Raw genomic sequence first — 21,480 nt, 5'->3', positions numbered from 1 at the left:
TTAGGATGGAAGAAACATGTTTTGAGGAAGGACTTGAAGGAGGAGGGAATTGAGGGATGGCTAACCAGTTTGTACCATTTCTGCATTAGCCTGCTGTGCATTGGCACATGTTGTGAAGCCAGTCAGCATTTAGTTCTCATGTTTATGGTTGGCATTGGCACAAACTCAGCTCCGCCAAAGTACATGGAATTTAGTCCCTTAACTTGTAAATCATCCTCCAAGTCCCTCTTTAAAACACACTCCTTCCATGAGCCCTATAAATCCTAGTCCTCCTTTCAACTAAATGTGAACAGAAATACATGCTAGAAAACACACACACAAATTAATAAATTGTGGAATGAGAATAGGACAGGTGCTAACCCCCACCACTAAATCACTTGTTCTTTGTTACATTCCATCCCTCATTTGTACACTGAGTATTTAGATTGTAAGCTCTTTGGGGGCATGTGTCTTGTCTTTATTTTGTCTGTAAAGTGCTTAGCACACTACAAACACTATGTAAATACAGTAATTTAATAGCAAAAGCCTGCCAAATCTCCCCCACTAAATAGGCTGGCAAATATTACCTAGTACCTTAATTCAGTTCTGCATGGTAGTGTTAAATGAGCTCCCCCTACTCCTCCTGATTCTAAACTCGGCAATAACATTATGAATATTTGAAATGTTGCATTTACATCTGGACTACCTCAGAGCTGAGTTTGCAAGAGCTGTAAGCAGTGCCACTGCCATAACAAATGGGTGCTAACCATAAAACACATCCTACATATAAAGTGGGCTTGCACAGAAATGGTACAAGTGTGTCAAATGTCTATTTCAGGACAGGCTGTATGTCCTCTGCTGAATGGGACTGAGGCATTTCAGTGATGCTGAGGAACACTAAATAGCCAGGGGTATAGTTCTACATGGCCTTATGGAGAGGATGGCTGAGTGCACCAACTCCTGTTTTGCAAGTCTGTATACTCTATGCAGGCCAGGCATTCTTTCTTCTCTGGAATAGCCTGAGGTTCTTACCACTATTCTAAATCAGGATCTGAAATCCAGACCTGCTTTCTGGAATGATTCTCTTCAGTACTGTGCCACAAATAATTACCAGGTACTAGCAATACATGATGCTCAAGCGCAGCCAGACCTTCCAACATCATCCTCATTTTCATTAGCAATTTTAAAACATTCTTGAAGAGAGACAGCCAACTTAAGAAATATTCAGACAGGAGTGCAAAAATTTTTTTTTACCTGCTGTTGTTACAGCACCTCAGATTGCTAATGAAAAGTTATTAGATTTTAAAAAATCATAGAATCATAATAGTGTAGGACTGGAAGGGACCTTGAGAGGTCATCTAGTCCAGCCCCCACACCCTGAAGCAGGACCAAGCATAACATCCTAGACCATCCCTGACAGGTGTTTGTTTGTCTTACCTGTTCTCAAATACCTCCAGTGACAGGGATTCCAGAACCTCCCTTGGTAACCCATCCCACTACTCAACTTCCTTATAGATAGAAAACTTTTCCTAATATCTAACCTAAATCTCCCTGACTGAAGATTAAGCCCATTATTTCTTGGCCTACCTTCAGTGGACATAAAGAACTATTGATCACTGTCCTTTTTACAACATTCCTTAACCTATATGAAGATTTATCAGGTTCCCCTCAGTCTTCTGTTCTCAGGACAAAACATACCCAGTTATTTTAATATTTCTTCATAGGTTAGTTTTTTAGACCTTTTAAAATTTTTGTTGCTCTCCTCTAGATTCTCTCCAATTTGTCTACATCTTTCCTAAAGTATGTTGCCCAAAACTGGATACAATATTCAGCTGGAGCGTCACCTGTGCTGAACAGAACAGGACAATCAACTCCCTTGTCTTACATATAACAATCCTGTTAATACAACCCAGAATGATATTAGCCTTTTTTTTATAATTAGATCATACTGATGACTCATATTCAATTTGTGATCCACTATAACCCCCAGATATTTTTCATCTGTACTGTGTCTAGCAGTTGTTCCTCAATTTGTAGTTGCGCATTTGATTTTTCCTTCCTCAGTACTTTGTAGTACTTTGTCTGAAATCAACAAGATGAAATTCAATAAAAGGCCAATTCTCAAATTTGTCAAGGTCATTTTGAATTCTAATCCTGTCCTCCTGTCCTCCTTGCAACCCCTCCCAGTTTGGTATCAGCTGTAAATTTTATAAGCATACTCTCCACTCTGTTTTCCAAGTCATTAATGAAAATGTTGAACAGTACCAGACCCAGGACTGACCCCTAATACCCTCCCAGGTTGACAGCGAACCACTGATAACTCAATAGCTCTTTGAGTACGACCTTTCAACAAGTTGTGCACGCACTTTATAGTGTGGGCCACATTTTCCTAGTTTGCTTATGAGAATGTCATGTGGGAATGTGTCAAAAGCCTTACTAAAATCAAGATATATCACATCTACTGCTTTCCCCTGTCTCCTAGGTCAGTAACCCTGTCAAAGAAGGAAATTAGGTTGGCTTGGCATGATTTGTTCTTCACAAATCTATATTTGCTGCTATTTAGCACCTTATTATTCTCTAGTTGCTTCTAAACTGATTGTTCACTAATTTGTTCCGGTATCTTTCCAGGTATCAAAGTTAAGCTGACTGGTTATAATTCCCCAGCTCCTCTTTGTTCCCCTTTTTAAAGATTTGCCCTTCTCCAGTCCTCTGAGAACTCAGGGAGGACAGGTGAGGTCCCAAAGATAATTGCTAACAGTTCTCAGATTGCTTCAGCGAGTTCCTTAAGTACCTCAGGGTGAATTTAATCAGGCCCTGCCAACTTGAATACATCTTAAATATCTAAATATTCTTTAACCTATTTTTTTCCTATTCTGGCTTGTGTTCCTTCCTCTTGTTGTTAATATTGTGTTAAGCATCTGGTTACATTGAAACCTTTTTTAGTGACGACCAAAACAAAACACCCCAATCTTCTTCATTTCTTCCATCATTAGCTCTCTTTTTCCACTAAGTAGTGTACCTATGCTTTCTTTCATCTTTTTCTTGCTCCTACTGTATTTATAAAACCTCTTCTTACTGTCTTTTATATTCCTTGCTTGATGTAACTCATTTTGTACCTTAGTCTTTCTGATTTTGTCCCTACAGATTTGCACTGTTATTTTGTGTTCATCCTTAGCAATTTGTCCATGTTTCCCTGTAGGATTCCTTTTTGATTTTCAGGTCATTAAAGCAGCCATACTGATTTCTTGCTAATCCTACTGTCTCTTCTTCGCAACAGGATAGTTTACTATTGTGCCTTTAATATTGTCACTGAGAAATTGCCAGCTCTTCTGAATTCTTTTTTCCTTAGATTTTCTTCCCTTGAGACCTTACCTACTAGTTCTGAGTTTTCTGAATCTGCTTTTTCAAAGCCCATTGTCCTTATTCCACTGCTCTCATTCCTTCCTTTCCTTAGAATCATGAAATCGGTCATTTCATGATCAGTTTCACGCAAGTTGCCTTCCTCCTTCAGATTTGCAACCAATACCTCCCTGTTAGTCAGGATCAAGTCTAATATTAATTTCTCTTCCCCCTCCCCAGTTTGTTTATTTTGTGTGGAACTGGTTTCATACTTTCCTCTACACAGGCAGTTTCTCCTTTTCTTGTGTTCTTTTTTAAACATAAAATAGGAAAATACGATTCTGAAACTACAAAAACTGACAAGGGGACTTCAGGTGCGGGTGCAGAATCTGAAACAACTTAATACATTTTTTAAAATTAACTAGACTTCAAGTTGAATGTCTCTTTAATACCAGTTATGACTACCTAGATCTTTCTGTGTTGCATATGTAACTGAAAACTATTGGCCTTGATGTGGGTGGGTATTCAGACCCTGAACTGACTGGGCATGAACAGATCCTCCCCACACTGGCGTGAAACAGGAACACTTTGGCTACCTTACTGCAGGGGTGCTGGAACAATTTGTACAGTGGGGCTGCTGAGAGCCATTGAATGAAACTGTAAACCCTGTATAGAAAGGAAACCACTTCAAGCCAGGGGATGTGGCAGCACCCCTACTTCCAGCACCTATGCTGTACTGTATTCATAAATGTTATATAGATCACCACCATCCACTTGTTTTCAGTTTAACTTTTCTGCCCTGCATAGGCACATTCAGGCCTCACCTTGACATCTCTATGGGCAATGTTCATTGCATGCAGATACTGGATGGCTGTTCCGATGTCTCTCATTATCTCAGAGGCCTCTATAAATATAATTTTAGAGAAAGGTCATATTAACATTCCCACTGTAGCTCAGAGACATGCTTGGGAATGTTTCTGAGTTACATCCAGCTTGTCTGTATACAGGGCTAGCGTCAACGCTGAAAAACCTAAAATTAGCCTCAACAGCTGTGTTTTTGTTTTGAAGGCAATCATACCCCACAATCCCCCGGCAGCTCAGCCATTCTCATGAGCGGGCACAGAAACTTAAATAGTTGAGACTCCTGCTCTGTGTGTACTTGTAAATTAATGCTCTGCTGCGCTCATCAGAACAGAGTACTAAGGGCATTATTTTTTCACCAGTTTATTTTTATGTCTAATTTCTGCACTTGATACATACTCCAGCAGGAAATTCTAGTGGCCAGTGAGCTGACTGTCCCCCCAGCAACAGATTTCGTGAAGTGGAGCCTGAAAGAGTTCATCGACTTGCGGCAGCCAGAAGAGCTTTATGTGGGAGGTCATTTCAGAGAAAGAGGGTTGTGGCCTCCCCCAGCTCTGTGTGCTGAACAGCTATTCTAGAGCAAGTGCTAGTTTTGGCTTCAACCCCCTAAGGTACTTCACCTGCAGTCTCTCTCTCATTTTCTCTGTTCCCACTGTTATGGGTCAACACTGTCTTAAATTCACAAGACTACATAAATATCTATATTATTCAACATTGTCTGAATTAACAGAGGTCAGAGTTAATATCTTTAACTTGGCTGTTCATTTCCTGCACAGGTAGGAGCATAAATAAAGTGATGCTCTCAGCTTCAGAGGCTGGAGGGGAAAGCTAAGATTATTTTACTGTAACCAGGCAAACCTAGTTTATATAGACCCATCTGGGTATAAAGCAAGTCTCCTGCTTTGGCTGGAAATTCCAGGTCTGGACTGATACAGAGATGTCTTGCTTGAGGGCACAAACTGTGCCTTGTCAGGCAGAAACAATCAAAGGGAGGAAAAATGCATCCCATTTGGAAGCTGTGAGGTTAAAACCTTGCATACCCTTCTCCTTTACTAGCTAGGCCCTGAGCACTGTGAAGCTATCTGCTAGGTGGGTGGAGAGTGGGATCTTGGGAGGTCCCTCAAAGAAAGAGGGATATTAATTTCTCAGCGCCTGTTGCGCAAGTGGAGTATTTTTCTCTTGTAGTCCCCAAAGATTTGTGAATGGGTATCTGGGAGAAAACACTGGAGGTGTATAATGCATAAAAGTCATGTTGTTATCAGGGTAGAATCACCTACAGTCACAGCACCATTCTTTCCCTCTGGAGTCTTGTATCTGACAGAACTACACAGTACACGCCTTAGAACTGCATCCAGTTCATGTGCTCCACATGTATCACTCATGCCTCTTGAGAGATTCATCATAGACTAGAGATTAGCATAGGAAACTGGGAATCAGAAAACCTGGCCTCTATACCAGCCTTGCACAATGGTCACAATAATTTACAACCCAGGTATAAATTCTACTCTCCTACCCATTTCATGAGGACAATAATGAAACAACGCTAATAATATTTTACTCTTCAATAAAAGTAAGGCACTTCTCTGGCAGTGAGTGGGCAAGTAGAATTTTGCAGTCATGTGCATTTATGGTACTGTCCAAATAGTAAGTAATAATAATAATTAAATAAACAACAACAAGCCTTTTGTGTTCCAGGCTCTCTTACTGATTCACTGTGGGACCTTAAACAAGTCATGTTGCCTTTCTGTACTAAGTGTTTGTTATAACCATTTATTCACAACACAGCTGAACACAACTGATGCTACTCAAGGGAGGGACTGCATGTCAGGATGGGGGTATGCTGGCAGAGCTGTGTGAGGACCAGGAATTAGAACAGCAGGGGCTGCTGCAGTTTAGTACTGAAGTGTATAAGCAGATGTATGTCAGGAAGTTTTCGTCTAGCTTTCCACATTATGCCTAAATCTAGCCAATTCTGGTAGCTTCTCATTTTCTTGAGCTGTGACATTAAATTGTTTTAAATACAAAAAATAGAAATTTAAAACAAGAGGAAACAAAACCGAACCCAGTAAAGTTCCTGCAGAAACTACGGAAACATTTTCCATTTATTTTGGGTAGGGAGGGAGGGTGAAGGAAATAAAACCTCACAGACTTTCTCATGACATTCTACCTTTCTCTGTGAAAGCTTGGTCTCCTCGCTCCTGGATCCTACTGAACAGCTCCCCTCCCTCCATGCTGAAACAGAGAACACATACAAAACAAAATCAGGGGGACGAGCAAAAGAAAATCTCCATCAGAGTGTGCATCATCTTGTGTGCATGGACCTGCAGCAACTATGGTTTTATGTAAGCTAGGTAACCTGCCTGCCTGTCTCTGAGACTTGAACTTGCTAAATAATCTGTTCCTGATAGGTCCAGGGCAGATTGCTGCCTGCTCTGCCATTAAATTAAAAAACAACAACAACAACAACAAAACAGGAGTTTTGAGGCCTGTAATTTAATATGTAGTGAGGCATTTCCCAGAAAACATAATCACTGACATTGGTAACATGCCACACATCTCTGCTGGGAGACCAGAAATGACAGGTCAGATGCTGGTTCAGAAGGCTGATAGCAATTCTTGTGGTCTTACTGCACTACAAAAAAGTTCTTTAAGGTTTGGGGATGGAGAAAAACAAACGAAGCAAGCAAGCAAATAAGGAACTAATAAGAGAGATATTAAACTGCCCCCACCCCCCTCCCGGAGGAAGTCACCATTGCGACAGTGGCACCAAGATGGTAGGGGACAGTGGGAAGAATTAGGTATAGTTATAGCCTGAGGGGAGCCAAATGACCTTATAAGGACAGTCAGCCCCCACGAGAATGTGTTGAGGAAAGTGACAGATGCACGTTTGAATATACGTATTAATTACACCCATGTTTCCATAAAGATACTTTTTTCTGAGTGCAAAGGAAGGTTAGTTTCATGATTAGTTTTCTTGTTCCTCCCACAGACAGGCTGCTTGGAGCAGCTGCAGGTTTCCCCATAAATCCTATAAAGAGAAAGATGCAGGAGGCTACTGCATGGCAAGGCTGTGCAGCCAGGACTGCTCCCAGCTCTTACAGCCAGCGGTCACATTCTCTCTACTCTCCTGAATGTGGATCAGGGGGAAGGGACTTCCCTGGTTCGTACCATTCCATGACGATGAGGAGGCATCTTTTCCCCTGGTGTATGTTCTCGTACACATCCAGAATGTGGACAATATGGGGACACCCTGACGCCCTCCAGTGATGATCCACCTCCTGTTGTGCTTTCGGACTGTCATACAGGAGCTGTAAGGAGACAGGAGAGAGCAACGCTATCAGTCCAAGCCAGGGGTTCTCAAACTATGGGGCAGGCCTCCTGAGGGAGACATGGGAATGTGTCATGGCAGGTGCGAACTGTGTGCTCCCCTTCCTCCCCCACCCCGCTTTAAGAGCTCTGTCGGCCCCAGGCAGCCAGAGCTTGTGCAGAAGGGCCGTGCACAGCCTGGATGTGGGGATAAACAGGACAGCCATAGCTCCCGGGCTTTCCTCCCAGCCCCACAGTCCCTCACCGGGATGCGGTGGGGCTCCAGCTGTCAGCCCCAGGGTGGCAGCAGCAGCACAGAAGTAAGGGTGACAATGGGGTGCTAAGTCTGCTGTGAAAAGTGATATTGACGAATGTCACTTTTGACATTGCCTCCCTTACTTCTGTGCTGCTACTGGTGTGGTGCTTGCCTTCAGAGCTGGGTGGCACTATATGTACTTGTGGGAGAGGGGCGTAAACGACTACAGACAAAAAGAAAGGGGGCCCAATCAAGTAAATTTGAGAACCACTGGTCTAAGCTATTCTGCTTAAATTTAGTACCTAGGGTTCAAACAGCAGCGGCACTCAAGACTGTGGCAGGAATCCTCTTTGGCTGTCCGCTCAGCCCATAGGATGCTAGCCCATCCTGAGATGTTTTATGCTATCAGAACCGACAAGCTTCCTGGACTAGTGGGAAGGCTACAGAGGGCTATTGTTTCTTGGAGAAGAAAGGGGCTGTGGCTGCAAGGAGGAGGGGCGGCATTGGGATTCCTAGATGGAGGCAGTCCTACCCTCCCCACTCCTTGCTAGGAACGTTCCCTTCCTCACTGGCTTGTGTGGGATCCTAACCCTGCCACACACATAGAGAAGCGGCTCTGCTCAGAGCAGCAGCTGTGGGAAGGGACTTCTTGGCATGAGCCCAGAAGAGGCACCATGCAGAGAGGCTGGTCAGCCAGTGAAGTTGGACAGGTGGGGAAAGAATGTGACGCTGTTCACCTGCTGGAGGGAGTGGGGGCAACAGAGGGGCAGGGGGTAGTTTTGTGTAGCTGGCAGGGTAAGTGAGCCAGGGCTGCTGAGGGAGCTGGAGCAGCATTGACTTGGTTCCTGTCCCTCACCTTAAGAAGAACAGACACCTCCTTAGGGATCTAAGGGTTAAAGCATTAACATCTAATAGCAGCGAGAGGCTAGCACTGCTCTTGGGCTTCTCCATAATAGAAGCAACTGGTAGTGTGAATGAAGTAGGAGGCCACAGCTGTCCACACGATTTTGAAGGTTAGCAACTCCTCCTCCCCAGTCCAGCCACCATGGAGCCTGGAAAATTTAAGGTGCACTACAGAGCCCTAAAACATAGTGAGATTTTAAAAGTGTGCGGTGACTGTGTATACAGTCCTCCATTTGTGAGTATGCTCCTTGAGTATTAACAAACCTTTAATGTTCCCAGGGCTGGCTAGATACTCAAGCTTCTTCTCTATTATATGCGGTGACATATAACCCCCTCAGAAGGTAGGTTAGGTTAGAGATTAGCTTTCCTGATCACAGGGAGCTCTGCACAATAAGAAATATATTCCCTCCCTCCCCAAAAATATTCTGAGAAGCTTTCTGATATTACCATTCTAATTATTCATCTGCCAGAAAACACCATGACTGAAAATGAACTGTGCGAGCCAGATCTGATGCCTGGTGTTCTGCATGAAACACAACTGTATACTGGCAGGCAGGAGACCTGAGTTCTATTCCAGACTCTTCTACTGACCTGTGGCGTGACGTGGGGCAAGTCACTTCTCTTGGGCTTGTCTACACTGGGGCATCCGGGAAAATTAATCTGAATTAATTAAAGGTGCGTTTGAAGCAGATTAGTGAAACTCCTGCATTGAAGTGCTGTGTGAACACCCTTGTTCAGAACTGAAGTGGTTTTAATTCTGTTTACCTTAATTCACTTCCAAGGTGAATTAAGCTAAACTGAATTAAGACCACTTTAATTATGAATAACAGCATCCACACAGGGATTTAATGCAGTTTGATTAATCCACTTCAAATTCATACCTTTAGTTAATTCAGATTAACTTTACTGGATATCCCCGTATAGACAAACCTTCAGTTTTGACTCCTCTTCCACTCCTTCCCCCTGTTTTGTCTATTTAGACATTTTAAACTCTTTAAGGCAAGGACTGTCTCATACAGTGCATCAGTATAGTGATTAGCATAATGGGTCTTGATATTGGTTGATGCCTTTCAGTGCTAATGTAATATTAGCATTAACAGGACTGGAGAAATAATGAAACTGGCTCTCCACACACTATTTTCAAATGCACAAAGTAAAAAAAGGAAAAAGAAAATAATTTTCTCTAATTTCTTTCAGTCACTGGGGTCTTAGGAGTTAAGTATAGCAATAGTAGGCGAAATATTTTCAGACAAATTGGCAACATCATTATCATTGGCTTTATGAAGCCAAAGCGTACCTCATGTCTCATTCATTTATTATATTAGATCAAAACGGAACTGAAGATACTTGTTGAGAACAAGTATCGAAATGTATTCTGTCATTAATACACTAGGCATGGTGTAAAGGTTGGAGCAAGGAACTGATAGCAGCAGTTCTGGTTTCTTTTCCAGGCACAGATACTGACCCTCCATGTGACACTGGGCCAGCCATTTACCCTCTGTGCTTCAGTTCTCCCTTCTGTAAAATGGGGGCAGCAGTACAAAACTACTTCACGGGGCCTTGTTATGCATAAATCAATTAAATATTTGTGAAGTACTTTGAGATCCTTAGCTATCGCCCCTTTCTCCCTGGCAGCAGCCCCTGTTCTGGATGCAGGGAGGAGGGAGACGGGAGACATCGGAGTGACTATGGCGTTTCTACATTACTTGGGGATTCCCCCAGGCAGGAGACTTTAGGAAATCTTCACGCTCCTGGAGGTGGTGGAAAGCTGTCTCAGTGCAGCTGAAGATGAGGCTCACAGTCTCTTCCAAGGACCTGCCTCCTCTTTAGTTAAATGGCCAGGGATCCCACGGAGCACCATGGGCCCCAAACTTCTCCAGCTCCTTTCCAAAGATACAAAAGCTCCACAAAGTGCGAGATGTTCACTGCTGTAGGGAGTCTGCATTGCAACATTATTCCTAAACTCAGGACACCTGCAACAGGCCATAAGGGCTTCTTCCAATGCCATCAATTGTGACCTGAGTTCACCCTTCATAGCCATCCTCCCACCAGCCTCAATATGGCCTGGTTTCCAATACATACTATTTCTCAAAGAAAAGTCTGATCCAATTTAGATTTATATATATATATATATATATATATATATATATATATATATATATATATAAAGGCAGCCTATTAGCAGGTCCAAGTGCAGTAACTGTACTTCTTTCAGTCATCAGTCCATTCAGCCTGTTCTTTCCCTCACTACCACTATGCTGGAGCTCAGTGGCCCTGTCCATGTGGATTTTCCCCTCTGCCTTTCCTGATTTGGGCTGTTGCCTAAAGGTCTAATTAAAAGCTCGTTGAGCCACATGTGCAATAGCAAAGCCCAAACATTCTCAGGGCTCTCTCTCTCTAGCCAAGATACTTAGAGAAGCTTCTTAAGAGTATACTGAGCTTTGCTGCCCAGATGTTGCTAATGTAGCACCATTTCTTTCTATGATGCTTCAAATTCCACTCACCTTTCCTGTGTTTCTGCCCCCTGCCCCTTTGATATTTCAGAAAAGCCCAGAAAGCCACTTGCCTCTCACTGAAAACAACGAGGAGACCTTGTGGCACCTTAGAGATTAACAGATTTATTTGGGCATAAGCTTTCGTGGGCTAAAACCCACTTCTTCAGATGCATGGAATGAAAAATATAGTAAGCAGTATATATACACAGCATATGAAAAGATGGGAGTTGCCGTACCAAGTCGGGGGGTCAGTGCTAACAAGGCCAATTCAATTAAGGTGGATGTGGCCCAGTTGACAAGAAGGGGTGAATATCAAAAGAGGGAAAATTACTTTTGTAGTGCTATCAAGGCCAATGCAATCAAGGTGGACGTCGGCCATTTCCAACAGTTGACAAGAAGGTGTATCAGCAGAGGGAAAATTACTTTTTGTAGTGACCCATCCACTCCCACTCTTTCTTCAGGCCTAATTTGATGGTGTCCAGCTTGCAAATTAATTCCAGTTCTGCAGTTTCTCGTTGAAGTCTGTTTTTGAAGTTTTTTTTTTTTGAAGAATTGCCACTTTTAAGTCTGTTACTGAGTGTCCAGGGAGACAGAAGTGCTCTCCTACTGGTTTTTGAATGTTACAATTCTTGATGTCTGATTTATGTCCATTTATTCTTTTGTCGAGACTGTCTAGTTTGGCCAATGTACATGGCAGATGGGCATTTCTGGCACATGATGGCACGTTTCACATATAAGGACAGTTAGGAGGAGGTCACGGTTTTGTTATTTTCTGTTTGCTTATTTCGGGAAAGGGAAGTAAGAACAGGAAAGCAGGAAAATTAGTGAAAGCAGTGAAGCGATTGAGAAGTTGGAGCATTTTAGGCTTCAGTCTGCAGAAAAGGAGAGGGAGCACCAGAGATTATTGCAAGAGAAAGAACTGGAGATAAAAGAAAAAGAGAGAGAGAAGAAAGAGAAAGAGAGAGAGAGCGAAAACACCAACTGGACCTGCTAGAGAAGCAGAACCAGAACCCCCTGACCCCAACTAGTCCCATCACTCCAAAAATCCACATGTAAGTGGGGCAATAGTCCCGCTATTGTGGGGAACTTTCCTGGTTTCTGCACTACCCCGGTGAAGTGGGCTAGCAAAAGGATCTGAGTCCTCGCTCCCACTTCCTTTACCCAGTGGCCTCCTTGCCCTTGAGGACTCCCCTTCCACTCTCCTGTCTGGAGACTGTTACAGTAATGTTATAGTAAGCTTATCGGTTATTGTCATAAATATAAAGAGAAAGGTAAACCCCTTTAAAATCCCTCCTGGCCAGAGGAAAAATCTTCTCACCTGTAAAGGGTTAAGAAGCTAAAGGTAACCTCGCTGGCACCTGACCAAAATGACCAATTAGGAGACAAGATACTTTCAAAAGCTGGGAGGAGGGAGAGAAACAAAGGGTCTGTGTTTGTCTGTATGCTGCTTTTGCCAGGGATAGACCAGGAATGGAGTCTTAGAACTTTAGCAAGCAAGCAAGCAAGCTAGCTAGCTAGCTAGCTAGGTGTTAGATTATGATTTCTTTAAATGGCTGAGAAAAGAACTGTGCTGAATAGAATGACTATTCCTGTCTGTGTGTCTTTTTTGTAACTTAAGGTTTTGCCTAGAGGGATTCTCTATGTTTTGAATCTAATTACCCTGTAAGGTATCTACCATCCTGATTTTACAGAGGGGATTTCTTTACTTCTATTAAAAGTCTTCTTGTAAGAAAACTGAATGCTTTTTCATTGCTCTCAGATCCAAGGGTTTGGGTCTGTGGTCACCTATGCAAATTGGTGAGGATTTTTACCAAACCTTTCCCAGGAAGTGGGGTGCAAGGGTTGGGAGGATTTTGGGGGGAAAGACGTGTCCAAACTACGTTTCCCAGTAAACCCAGTTAGAGTTTGGTGGTGGCAGTGGAGATCCAGGGACAAAGGATAAAATTAATTTGTACCTTGGGGAAGTTTTAACCTAAGCTGGTGAAAGTAAGCTTAGGAGGTTTTCATGCAGGTCCCCACATCTGTACCCTAGAGTTCAGAGTGGGGGAGAAACCTTGACAGTTATAATTTCATGTACATAGTTATGAGCTGAAAATGTGTCCTCATGGCTTAAAGCAAGCCCATGCAAAAACTCTCCAAGAACAGAGAGGCAATTCACGTTCGTCAGGGCATGCATGGGACAAACCCAGCAGAGCCTCACGGGAACAATGGACACTGGCTTGACTGAAAAGTAACCAGCCAGCCTGTGGTGAGAAGCATCTAAGTTTGTAAGGACACTGAAAGTGTTAAAATCAGCTTAGAATGCGTTTTGCTTTTATTTCATTTGACCAAATCTGACTTGTTATGCTTTGACTTATAATCACTTAAAATCTGTCTTTATAGTTAATAAATCTGTTTATTGTACCTGAAGCAGTGCATTTTGTTTGAAGTGTGTCAGAGACTCTCCTTGGGATAACAAGCCTGGTACATATCAATTTCTTTCTTAAACTGACAAACTCATATAAGCTTTCAGCGTCCAGTGGGCATAACTGGACACTGCAAGACGGAAGTTCCGAGGGTTATGTCTGGGACTGGAGATATTGGCTAGTGTCATTCGCTTGCAAGTAGCTGGGATTAGCTTACATGCCAGAGGCTGTGCGTAAACAGCCCAGAAGTGGGGGTTCTCACAGCAGAGCAGGGTAAGGCTGGCTGAGGATTGGAGAAGCCTAGTAGATCACTGGTCCAGAATTGAGGATTGGAGAGGCCTAGTAGATCACTGGCCCAGATAACACCAGAGGGGAATGTCACAACGGGTCACTACAAAAAGTAGTTTTCCCTCTGCTGATACTCACCTTCTTGTCAACTGTTGGAAATGGCCAACATCCACCTTGATTGCATTGGCCTCATTAGCACTACAAATGTACAAAATTACAAAAGTAATTTTCCCTTTCTTGATATTCACCTTTCTTGTCAACTGTTGAGAACAGGCCACTTCCACCTTAACTGAATCGGCCTCATTAGCACTGATCCCCTCACTTGCTAAGGCAACTCCCATCTTTTCACGTGCTGTTTATATATACTGCTTACTGTATTTTTCACTCCACGAATCTGATGACGGGGTTTTAGCCCACAAGGGCTTATGCCCAAATAAATTTGTTAGTCTCTAAGGTGCCACAAGGACTCCTCGTTGTTTTTGCTGATACAGACTAATGCAGCTATCACTCTGAAACTTGCCTCTCACTGGAGTTCTTAGAAGGCTATTTCTGGAAAAGATCAGACAATTAAGGTGTGAGAGTTCCTGCCATCCTTCCCTCTTACACAATGCTCAATCAATGCAAGTTCCATTAGCAAATGCAGATACAGTGTAATTTCCCAGTCTCTTTTTTTTTTTTTCCAGCAGAAATGATCAAGAGAAATTTCACAAAGCAAGGCTAGAGCAGGCATTCTGAGGCAGGGCTCAATTATTTTTTTAACATATAATTGCTAGCCAGAGGTAGACACAAAAGATGACAAACAAGGCCCTAGGGACAATGCCCTTGCCTCCACCACCAGCTACTGGAATGGGAATGTGTGCTAGAATTTCTACCAGGGTCCTGGCCTTATTCCTGTCCTCTACACTGAACCTCTACCTCTCCCTCAGAGCCTTCCTGGCTGCTGCAAAGAGCTGAGGGGAGGCCAAGGAAATGGATTTCTATTACTTTACACTTTTCCTAGCCTCCATTTTTGGGTCTTTCCAGGAAGAACTCTGATTCTTGTTTCAGCTGCCTCTCTGAACCAACAGCATGAAAAAACCAACATGATTCTTCAGTTTCCTTGATGTCTTCAGAGCTCTGAAAATCATCAGTGAAACTGATTTCCAGTCTTATCAGTTTCGCTTTGTTGTTGTTTGACAAGGCTATTAGCAGCAGGAGGCCCAGTGCCATCTTTCTACAGACTCAGGACGATGACACTGCTCCAGTTTATAGTTAGTGCAAATCTGGAAAATTTTCTTTGCACCCATAAGAGCTAGAATCCTAATAGTGGTTTTAAATGACAGCCTAAATGTTGCAGAAATTGTTTGTAGCCCCTGCACTCACCAAGGAAAGTTTCCCTCTTGGCACAGGTGAGTGGTTTTTCCAAGTCCTATTCCAAGATATGATAAGGGCATCTCATTTTACGTTTGAAACCAAAGATTAATTTAATTTTTGTAGCACTCTTACCAGTAAAGATGTGACCGTGAAGAGTTAATATAAATCAAACCACCCCTGAAATGTGAATCAAGTCCCCACATTTCTGTTCTCGATTTTTGTGTGTTCTCTCTCCCTCTCTCCCACTCCCTCCAGCTGTCATCTTGACATTACCACAGTCAAGTCTGGCACTAGGGATCACACCTGGGCTGTTGGCCAGAAGTGAAGAAAGGAGGCGGTGTAGCAATCATTATGTGTCTGCCAAAAGCCATTTTTAGAGGGTGAGGGTTAAACTCTGGAAAATATCCTTTGTATTTATTTGGTACACAGATATCAAAAATAAGCCCTTTGCATACTATATACAGGTACAAACATATGCAGCATTTTGTGCAATTAATGGTAGTAATGGAATCCGTGGGCTGGTGCAGTAGGAAATGGAACATAGGACAGCATACTATGACAACCGTGTGATTTTTCCCATCAATGTACACCAAGAACTACTAGGTGATTGGTGTGTAACATTTCCATGGAAGGTGATTTTACTATTTCATCTGATTTCTGGGGCTTAAGGATACAGTTACATTGCAAAAACTCATTGCACCTGGGTCAACTGATTGGGACTCACGCTAAGGGTCTAAAAATAGCAGTGTAGACGTTCCTGTACGGGCTGGAACCTGGGCTCTGAGACCCTCCCTCCTCACCAGGTTTTGGAGCCCAAGCTTCACACCGAAGTCGAACTCCTAGCGTGAGCCCAAGACAACTGAGAGTAGCTGCTGTGGGTCTTCTTTTGCGGGTAGACATATCCATTGACATTGTCCCTCCATAGTAGATTAAGAAAAATCCTCCTCCTTTCTCAAGTCCCTGTGATGCCAACGAGTTCTGGAACTTGTGTTAGACCTCTAGCAGACTCACTGACTACTACTTTAGGCATCTGCACTTGAATTTAGTTGTCCCAGTAACCTCTGATTTTACAAGTGGCCCTCTCTAGGTTCACTCATTTACTCCCATTCCCAGCATCTAGTCTTGCCTGAGAACAGAAACTAAGTATCCTCACCTTTCTGTTGTTCATTTCAGTCAGAGATAGGGCTGTAAGATTAGTAGAGATGGGCCTGAACTAAATGTCCAGATCCTAACACTCAACTGGGGGAAACCTGAATCCAGATCCAAACTTTGTCTGACTGCTAAAATATAAATTGCTGCAAACAAAGTCACCCACCACGTGCAAATGATGGACATATGTCTACCTCAATTTACTACTTTTCCTCTTTGCATGCTGCTTTTATGAGCATGGATTAAAGGAATCAGGGCTTTGTTCATGCACTTGAACTAGCACCAGTTGCTCCACAGCTGCTCTTCCATTCATTTTCTATTCAAGAGCTGCTGTTGTCACAAAGAGGCCTGTATAGTTATGTATGATTAATGCAGCTTTTACTTGTCCCTTTCCTCTTCCCCCACCCACAAAATGTCTCTACCACGATGGCTTTGGACCACATGTTGTCTTGTAGTCAATTCCTTATTTCTACACTACCTCTATAAAGGCACATGTGGATGGTCTAATGCATAATGAATGTGAACATGCTGGGGAGACCACTTGTGTACCATTAGAGTGGAAAGAGAAAAAGACACCGAATCAACCATAAAGGTTTTTAACAAGATGATTGCACCTCAATTTCAGCAAAGGCATGTTCTGATAGCTTTACTTCACTGATTGTTAAATTATATTTTTATTCATTCAGGAAACTTGAAAAGGCTTTTGCAAAGACTGTGAAATCTGGTGCCTGAAAGGTGCAGTAGGGGAAGGGAATGGAGGAGAGACCATTGATTAATGCCATTCACTAAGAGATACCGCATTGTCTTTCTCTAAGTGCTGTAACTCCCCAAAGAGGATCATGTTTTGCATTTTGCTATACTGCTTGCTCTTAACATTAACAGCTTTTTGACCTTGAAAACAGAAAACTCTATTGGGAAGCTCAGGTATCAGTGAGATGCTGTTTCACTCACTATTTTTTCAAGACATTTCTCAACTGGAGAGGGGGTAGGGAACAGACAGTGACAGGTAAGGCCGAGAGTTTCTCACAGGGGTCACGGATTCCGTGACTTTCCGGGACCTCCGGGACTTCTGCAGCGGCCAGTACGGCTGGCCCAGGGGCCACCTGAGCAGCTTGGGCAGCCCCTGGGCCAGCCACACCAGCTGCTGCTGGGGCAGTCTTGGGCCACTGTCCCCCTCCCCCAGTAGCAGGAGTTTGCATGTGTGTGGGAGGGGGCTGAGGGCTGGAGCGCAGGAGGGGGTGAGGGTTCTGGACGGTGCTTACCTTGGTGGGCTCCCTGGAAATAGCAACATGTCCTTCCTTCAGCTCCTAGCTCCACGCGCTGCCTCTGCCTGCAGGCACCACCCGTGCAGCTCCCACTGGCCAGAAACCATGGCCAATGGGAGCTGTGGAGCCAGTGCTTAGGGCAGGGGCAGTGCATGGAGCTAGGAGCTAAGAGAGAGAGATGTTGCTGCTTCTGGGGAGCCAGAAGGAGCCAGGTATGAAGCCTGCCAGCCCTGCCAATCCCACCCCACCCAGCACCAGTGGGGGTCCTGGCCACCTCCCCACAAGCACCTGCGGTACCCTTGCCCCCAAGATTTAGTCAGGGGTATATAGTACAAGTCATGGACAGATCATGGGCAGTGAATTTCTCTTTACTGTCTGTGACCTGTCCATTTTACTAAAAATACCCGTGACTAAAATGTAGCCTTAGTGGTAGGTAGATGGAAGCAAGACAGTTACCCAAAGAGGTGAAAAAATCCTTATAGGAGAAGAGCATCAGCTGGTGGTGAAGTGTCCACATTCTTCCTTAAATAGTGGGGAAAGGGGAAAAAAATGCAGTAGTTGAACATATCCCTCTGAATAGGTTTCTCTTCCGCTCTCGGTGGGAACAAAACAAAACAAAACAAAACAACCACCCAAAATTTCATCATGCTTTCTAACAGTCCATTACGATGGTGAAAGTATTCCTTTGTGCTACATTCCTAATGGAGCTGATGTTAACAAGAATGTTTACTTTCTTGTTTGTGCATCAGCATCAGCCAGAAGAGATCTAGCAAAAGCATGTTAGCTGTGGCAGTTAAACCAGCAGACAACACATGCCAGCAAACCCCCGAGGAAGAAGAGGGTTTTTAAAAATCTTTCAGTGACTGTGGGATATTTAAAAATAACCAGGTGGATTGGATGGATCCAGGGATTGGTGGTGGCTCACAAAGCCTTTCACTTCTAGGTCTCTAAACCAGGGTGTTAGTGACCAAAACTGTATGGTGGCCTAAGTGTAATGAACCTCTAGTCCAATTCCAGAGGAGCTGTCCATGTTACCAAAGCTACCATTGCAGTCAGCACTAATGGACACCCTTAGTGGAAAGACCAACCCCAGAGGTGGTCCCCCCAGGTTAGTAAAGAAGTGCTGTGCAGTAACAAAGCTTGCATCACTCCTGCCTGTGCTACACTTGTACACAAGGGAGTTTGGTCAAGAGCTGTCATTCACCTTTCATAAGCCCACACAGGGATAAAGTCATTAAAAACCTGAACAATGCCAAGGTATCTAGAACAGGTATAAAAGATGGCTCTGGTTTTGTACCTAACCTACTCAATGCCTCTAGGCACAAAATCAAGGGTTTTCTTTGGGTATGTCTACACTACGAAATTAGGTCGATTTTATAGAAGTCGATTTTTAGAAACTGATTTTATACAGTCAATTGCCTATGTCCACACTAAGCGCATTAAGTCGGCAGAGTGCGTCCTCACTACCATGGCTAGTATCGACTTACAGAGCGGTGCACTGTGGGTAGCTATCCCACAGTTCCTGCAGCCTCCGCTGCCCATTGGAATTCTGGGTTAAGCTCCCAATGCCTGATGGGGCAAAAACATTGTCGCAGGTGGTTTTGGGTAGATATCGTCAGGCCCCCCTCCCTCCGTGAAAGCAACGGCAGACAATCAGTCCATGCCTTTTTTTGTAGGTTACCCATGCAGATGCCATACCACAACAAGCATGGAGCCCACTCAGCTCACCATCACGGTACATCTCCTGGGTGCTGCTGGCAGACGCAGTACTGCATTGCTACACAGCAGCAGCTCCTTGCCTTCATAGAATCATAGAATATCAGGGTTGGAAGGGACCTCAGGAGGTCATCTAGTCCAACCCCCTGCTCAAAGCAGAACCAATCCCCAATTTTTGCCCCAGATCCCTAAATGGCCCCCTCAAGGATTGAACTCACAACCCTGGATTTAGCAGGCCAATGCTCAAACTACCAAGCTATCCCTCCCCACTTCATGGCAGACAGTGCAGTAGGACTGATAGCTGTCGTAAATCTCCTGGGTGCTCCTGGCAGACCTTGGTGAGGTCGATCAGGGGCGTCTGGACAGACATGGCTATTCTCCTCTTAGAGCACCAAATGGGAGCCAGAGACTCCAGGTCATTCTCTTCTTTAAGTTTCGTTTTATGGAGATTCAGTCCTGCCTGGAATATCATGAAAGCTAGAGGCTTCTGCCTCAGGCTGCTCTCCCAGCCGGCAGCACCGCGTGGTCGCACCTACCCTAGCCTACCCCCTGCTCCCATGGCTCTTAAAGCCTGGACAGTAGTAAGGAGCAGTTCAACTATAGGCTGAGCAAGTGCAGAATGGTGGTAGAATGTGCCTTTGGATGTTTAAAAGCTCGCTGGCGCTGTTTGCTGACTAGGTGAGACCTCAGCGCAACCAACATTCCCATTGTTATTGCTGCTAGCTGGGTGCTCCATAATATCTGTGAGAGTAAGGGGGAAGATGTTTATGGCGGGGTGGGAGGTTGAGGCAAATCACCTGGTGTCCAATTTTGAGCAGCCAGACACCAGGGCAATTAGAAGAGCACAGCAAGGTGCGCTGAGCATCAGAGAAGCTTTGAAAACCAGCTTCATGACTGGTCAGGCTTTGGTGTGACAGTTGTGTGTGTTTCTCCTTGATGAAAATCTGCCCCCTTTGTTGATTTTAATTCCCTGTAAGCCAACCACCCTCCCCACTTCGAAATAAAGTAACTATTGTTTTGAGACCATGCATTCTTTCTTTATTAATTAAAAAAAATGAGAAAACGGACAAGGTAGCCCGGGTGAGGTGGGGGAGGAGGGAAGGACAAGGCCACATTGCTTATTGTAGCCACACTAAAAATCAAACTGTTTGAATGACAGCCTTGTGTTGCTTGGGCCATCCTCTGGAGTGGAGTAGCTGGGTGCCTGGAGCCTTCCCCCGCATTCTTGGGCATCTGGGTGAGGAGGCTATGGAACATGGGGAGGAGGGTAGGCCATTATACAGTGAATGCAGCAGGGGTCTGTGCTCTTGTTGGCTTTCCTGCAGCTCAAACAGACGCTTCATCATGCCCGTTTGCTCCCTCAACAGATGCTTCAGCATGTCCATTTGCTCCCCCCTTAGCCTCAGCATCACATCCTGCCTCCACTCTGCATGCTCACTTAATTATTTCTGCCACTGAATGCCTCCATGCATTAAGCTGTGCCCTATCAGTGCGGGAGGACTACATGAGCTCGGAAAACATGTCATCACGAGTGCGTTTTTTTTGCCTTCTAATCTGCAATAACCTCAGGGACGGAGATGATAGGGGGAGCGTAGAAACATTCTACGCTCTACGATTCTGGGGGGACTGCATAGTAACTTGTGCTGCTGAGTTCGCCTTGCTGACCAAACAGGAAATGAAATTCAAAAGTTCCTGGGGCTTTTCCTGTGTACCTGGCTAGTGCATCAGAGTTCAAAGTGCTGTCCAGAGCAGTCACAAAGGAGCACTCTGGGATAGCTCCTAAAGGCCAATACCGTCGATTTGCATCCGCACTACCCCAACTTCGACCCAGCAAGGTCAATTTTAGCGCTACTCCCCTTGTCAGGGAGGAGTACAGAAGTCAATTTTAAGAGCCTTTTAGTTCGACAAAATGGGGTTGGTTGTGTGGATGCAGTCATTTTTAAATCAACCTAGTGAAGCTAAATTCGACCTAACCCCATAGTGTAGACCAGGGCTTTGTCTGCTTTAAGAATCCCTCCTCCTCTCTCTGTTCTTACAATTTATACCCAGCTAATCACTCTAAAGGCAAAAACTGGAAGAATGCTATTCAGTGTCCTGCCAGAATGAGCTACAGTGAAGGGGGCTAAAGAGGAGTATTTGCATGTGGTGTCAGAAGAAGACTGAAC

The 21,480-nt window shown here is 44.2% G+C and overlaps 2 protein-coding genes across 3 annotated transcripts in view; one reads left to right on the top strand and one right to left on the bottom strand.

Moving 5' to 3' along the window:
* Window positions 1-21,480, bottom strand: part of MAPKAPK3 (MAPK activated protein kinase 3) — a 67,377-nt gene that overhangs the window by 11,344 nt on the left and 34,553 nt on the right. For both annotated transcript variants that reach the window (XM_084634268.1, XM_084634269.1), the window contains exons 3-5: window positions 7,348-7,487; window positions 6,347-6,411; window positions 4,143-4,222 (exon numbers count right to left, since the gene is read on the bottom strand). In XM_084634268.1, the coding sequence (XP_084490394.1) occupies window positions 4,143-4,222; window positions 6,347-6,411; window positions 7,348-7,487 (285 nt within the window). The remainder of the gene's footprint in view (window positions 1-4,142; window positions 4,223-6,346; window positions 6,412-7,347; window positions 7,488-21,480) is intronic.
* LOC311523838 (uncharacterized protein) overlaps window positions 1-21,480 on the top strand; it is a 156,584-nt gene that overhangs the window by 118,002 nt on the left and 17,102 nt on the right. The gene's annotated exons all lie outside the window — the stretch shown is intronic.

Source organism: Lepidochelys olivacea (assembly GCF_965140295.1).
Source record: "Lepidochelys olivacea isolate rLepOli2 genome assembly, chromosome: 7".
Taxonomy (NCBI): Eukaryota; Metazoa; Chordata; order Testudines; family Cheloniidae; genus Lepidochelys; species Lepidochelys olivacea.
This window is presented reverse-complemented; position numbering and strand designations above follow the sequence as displayed.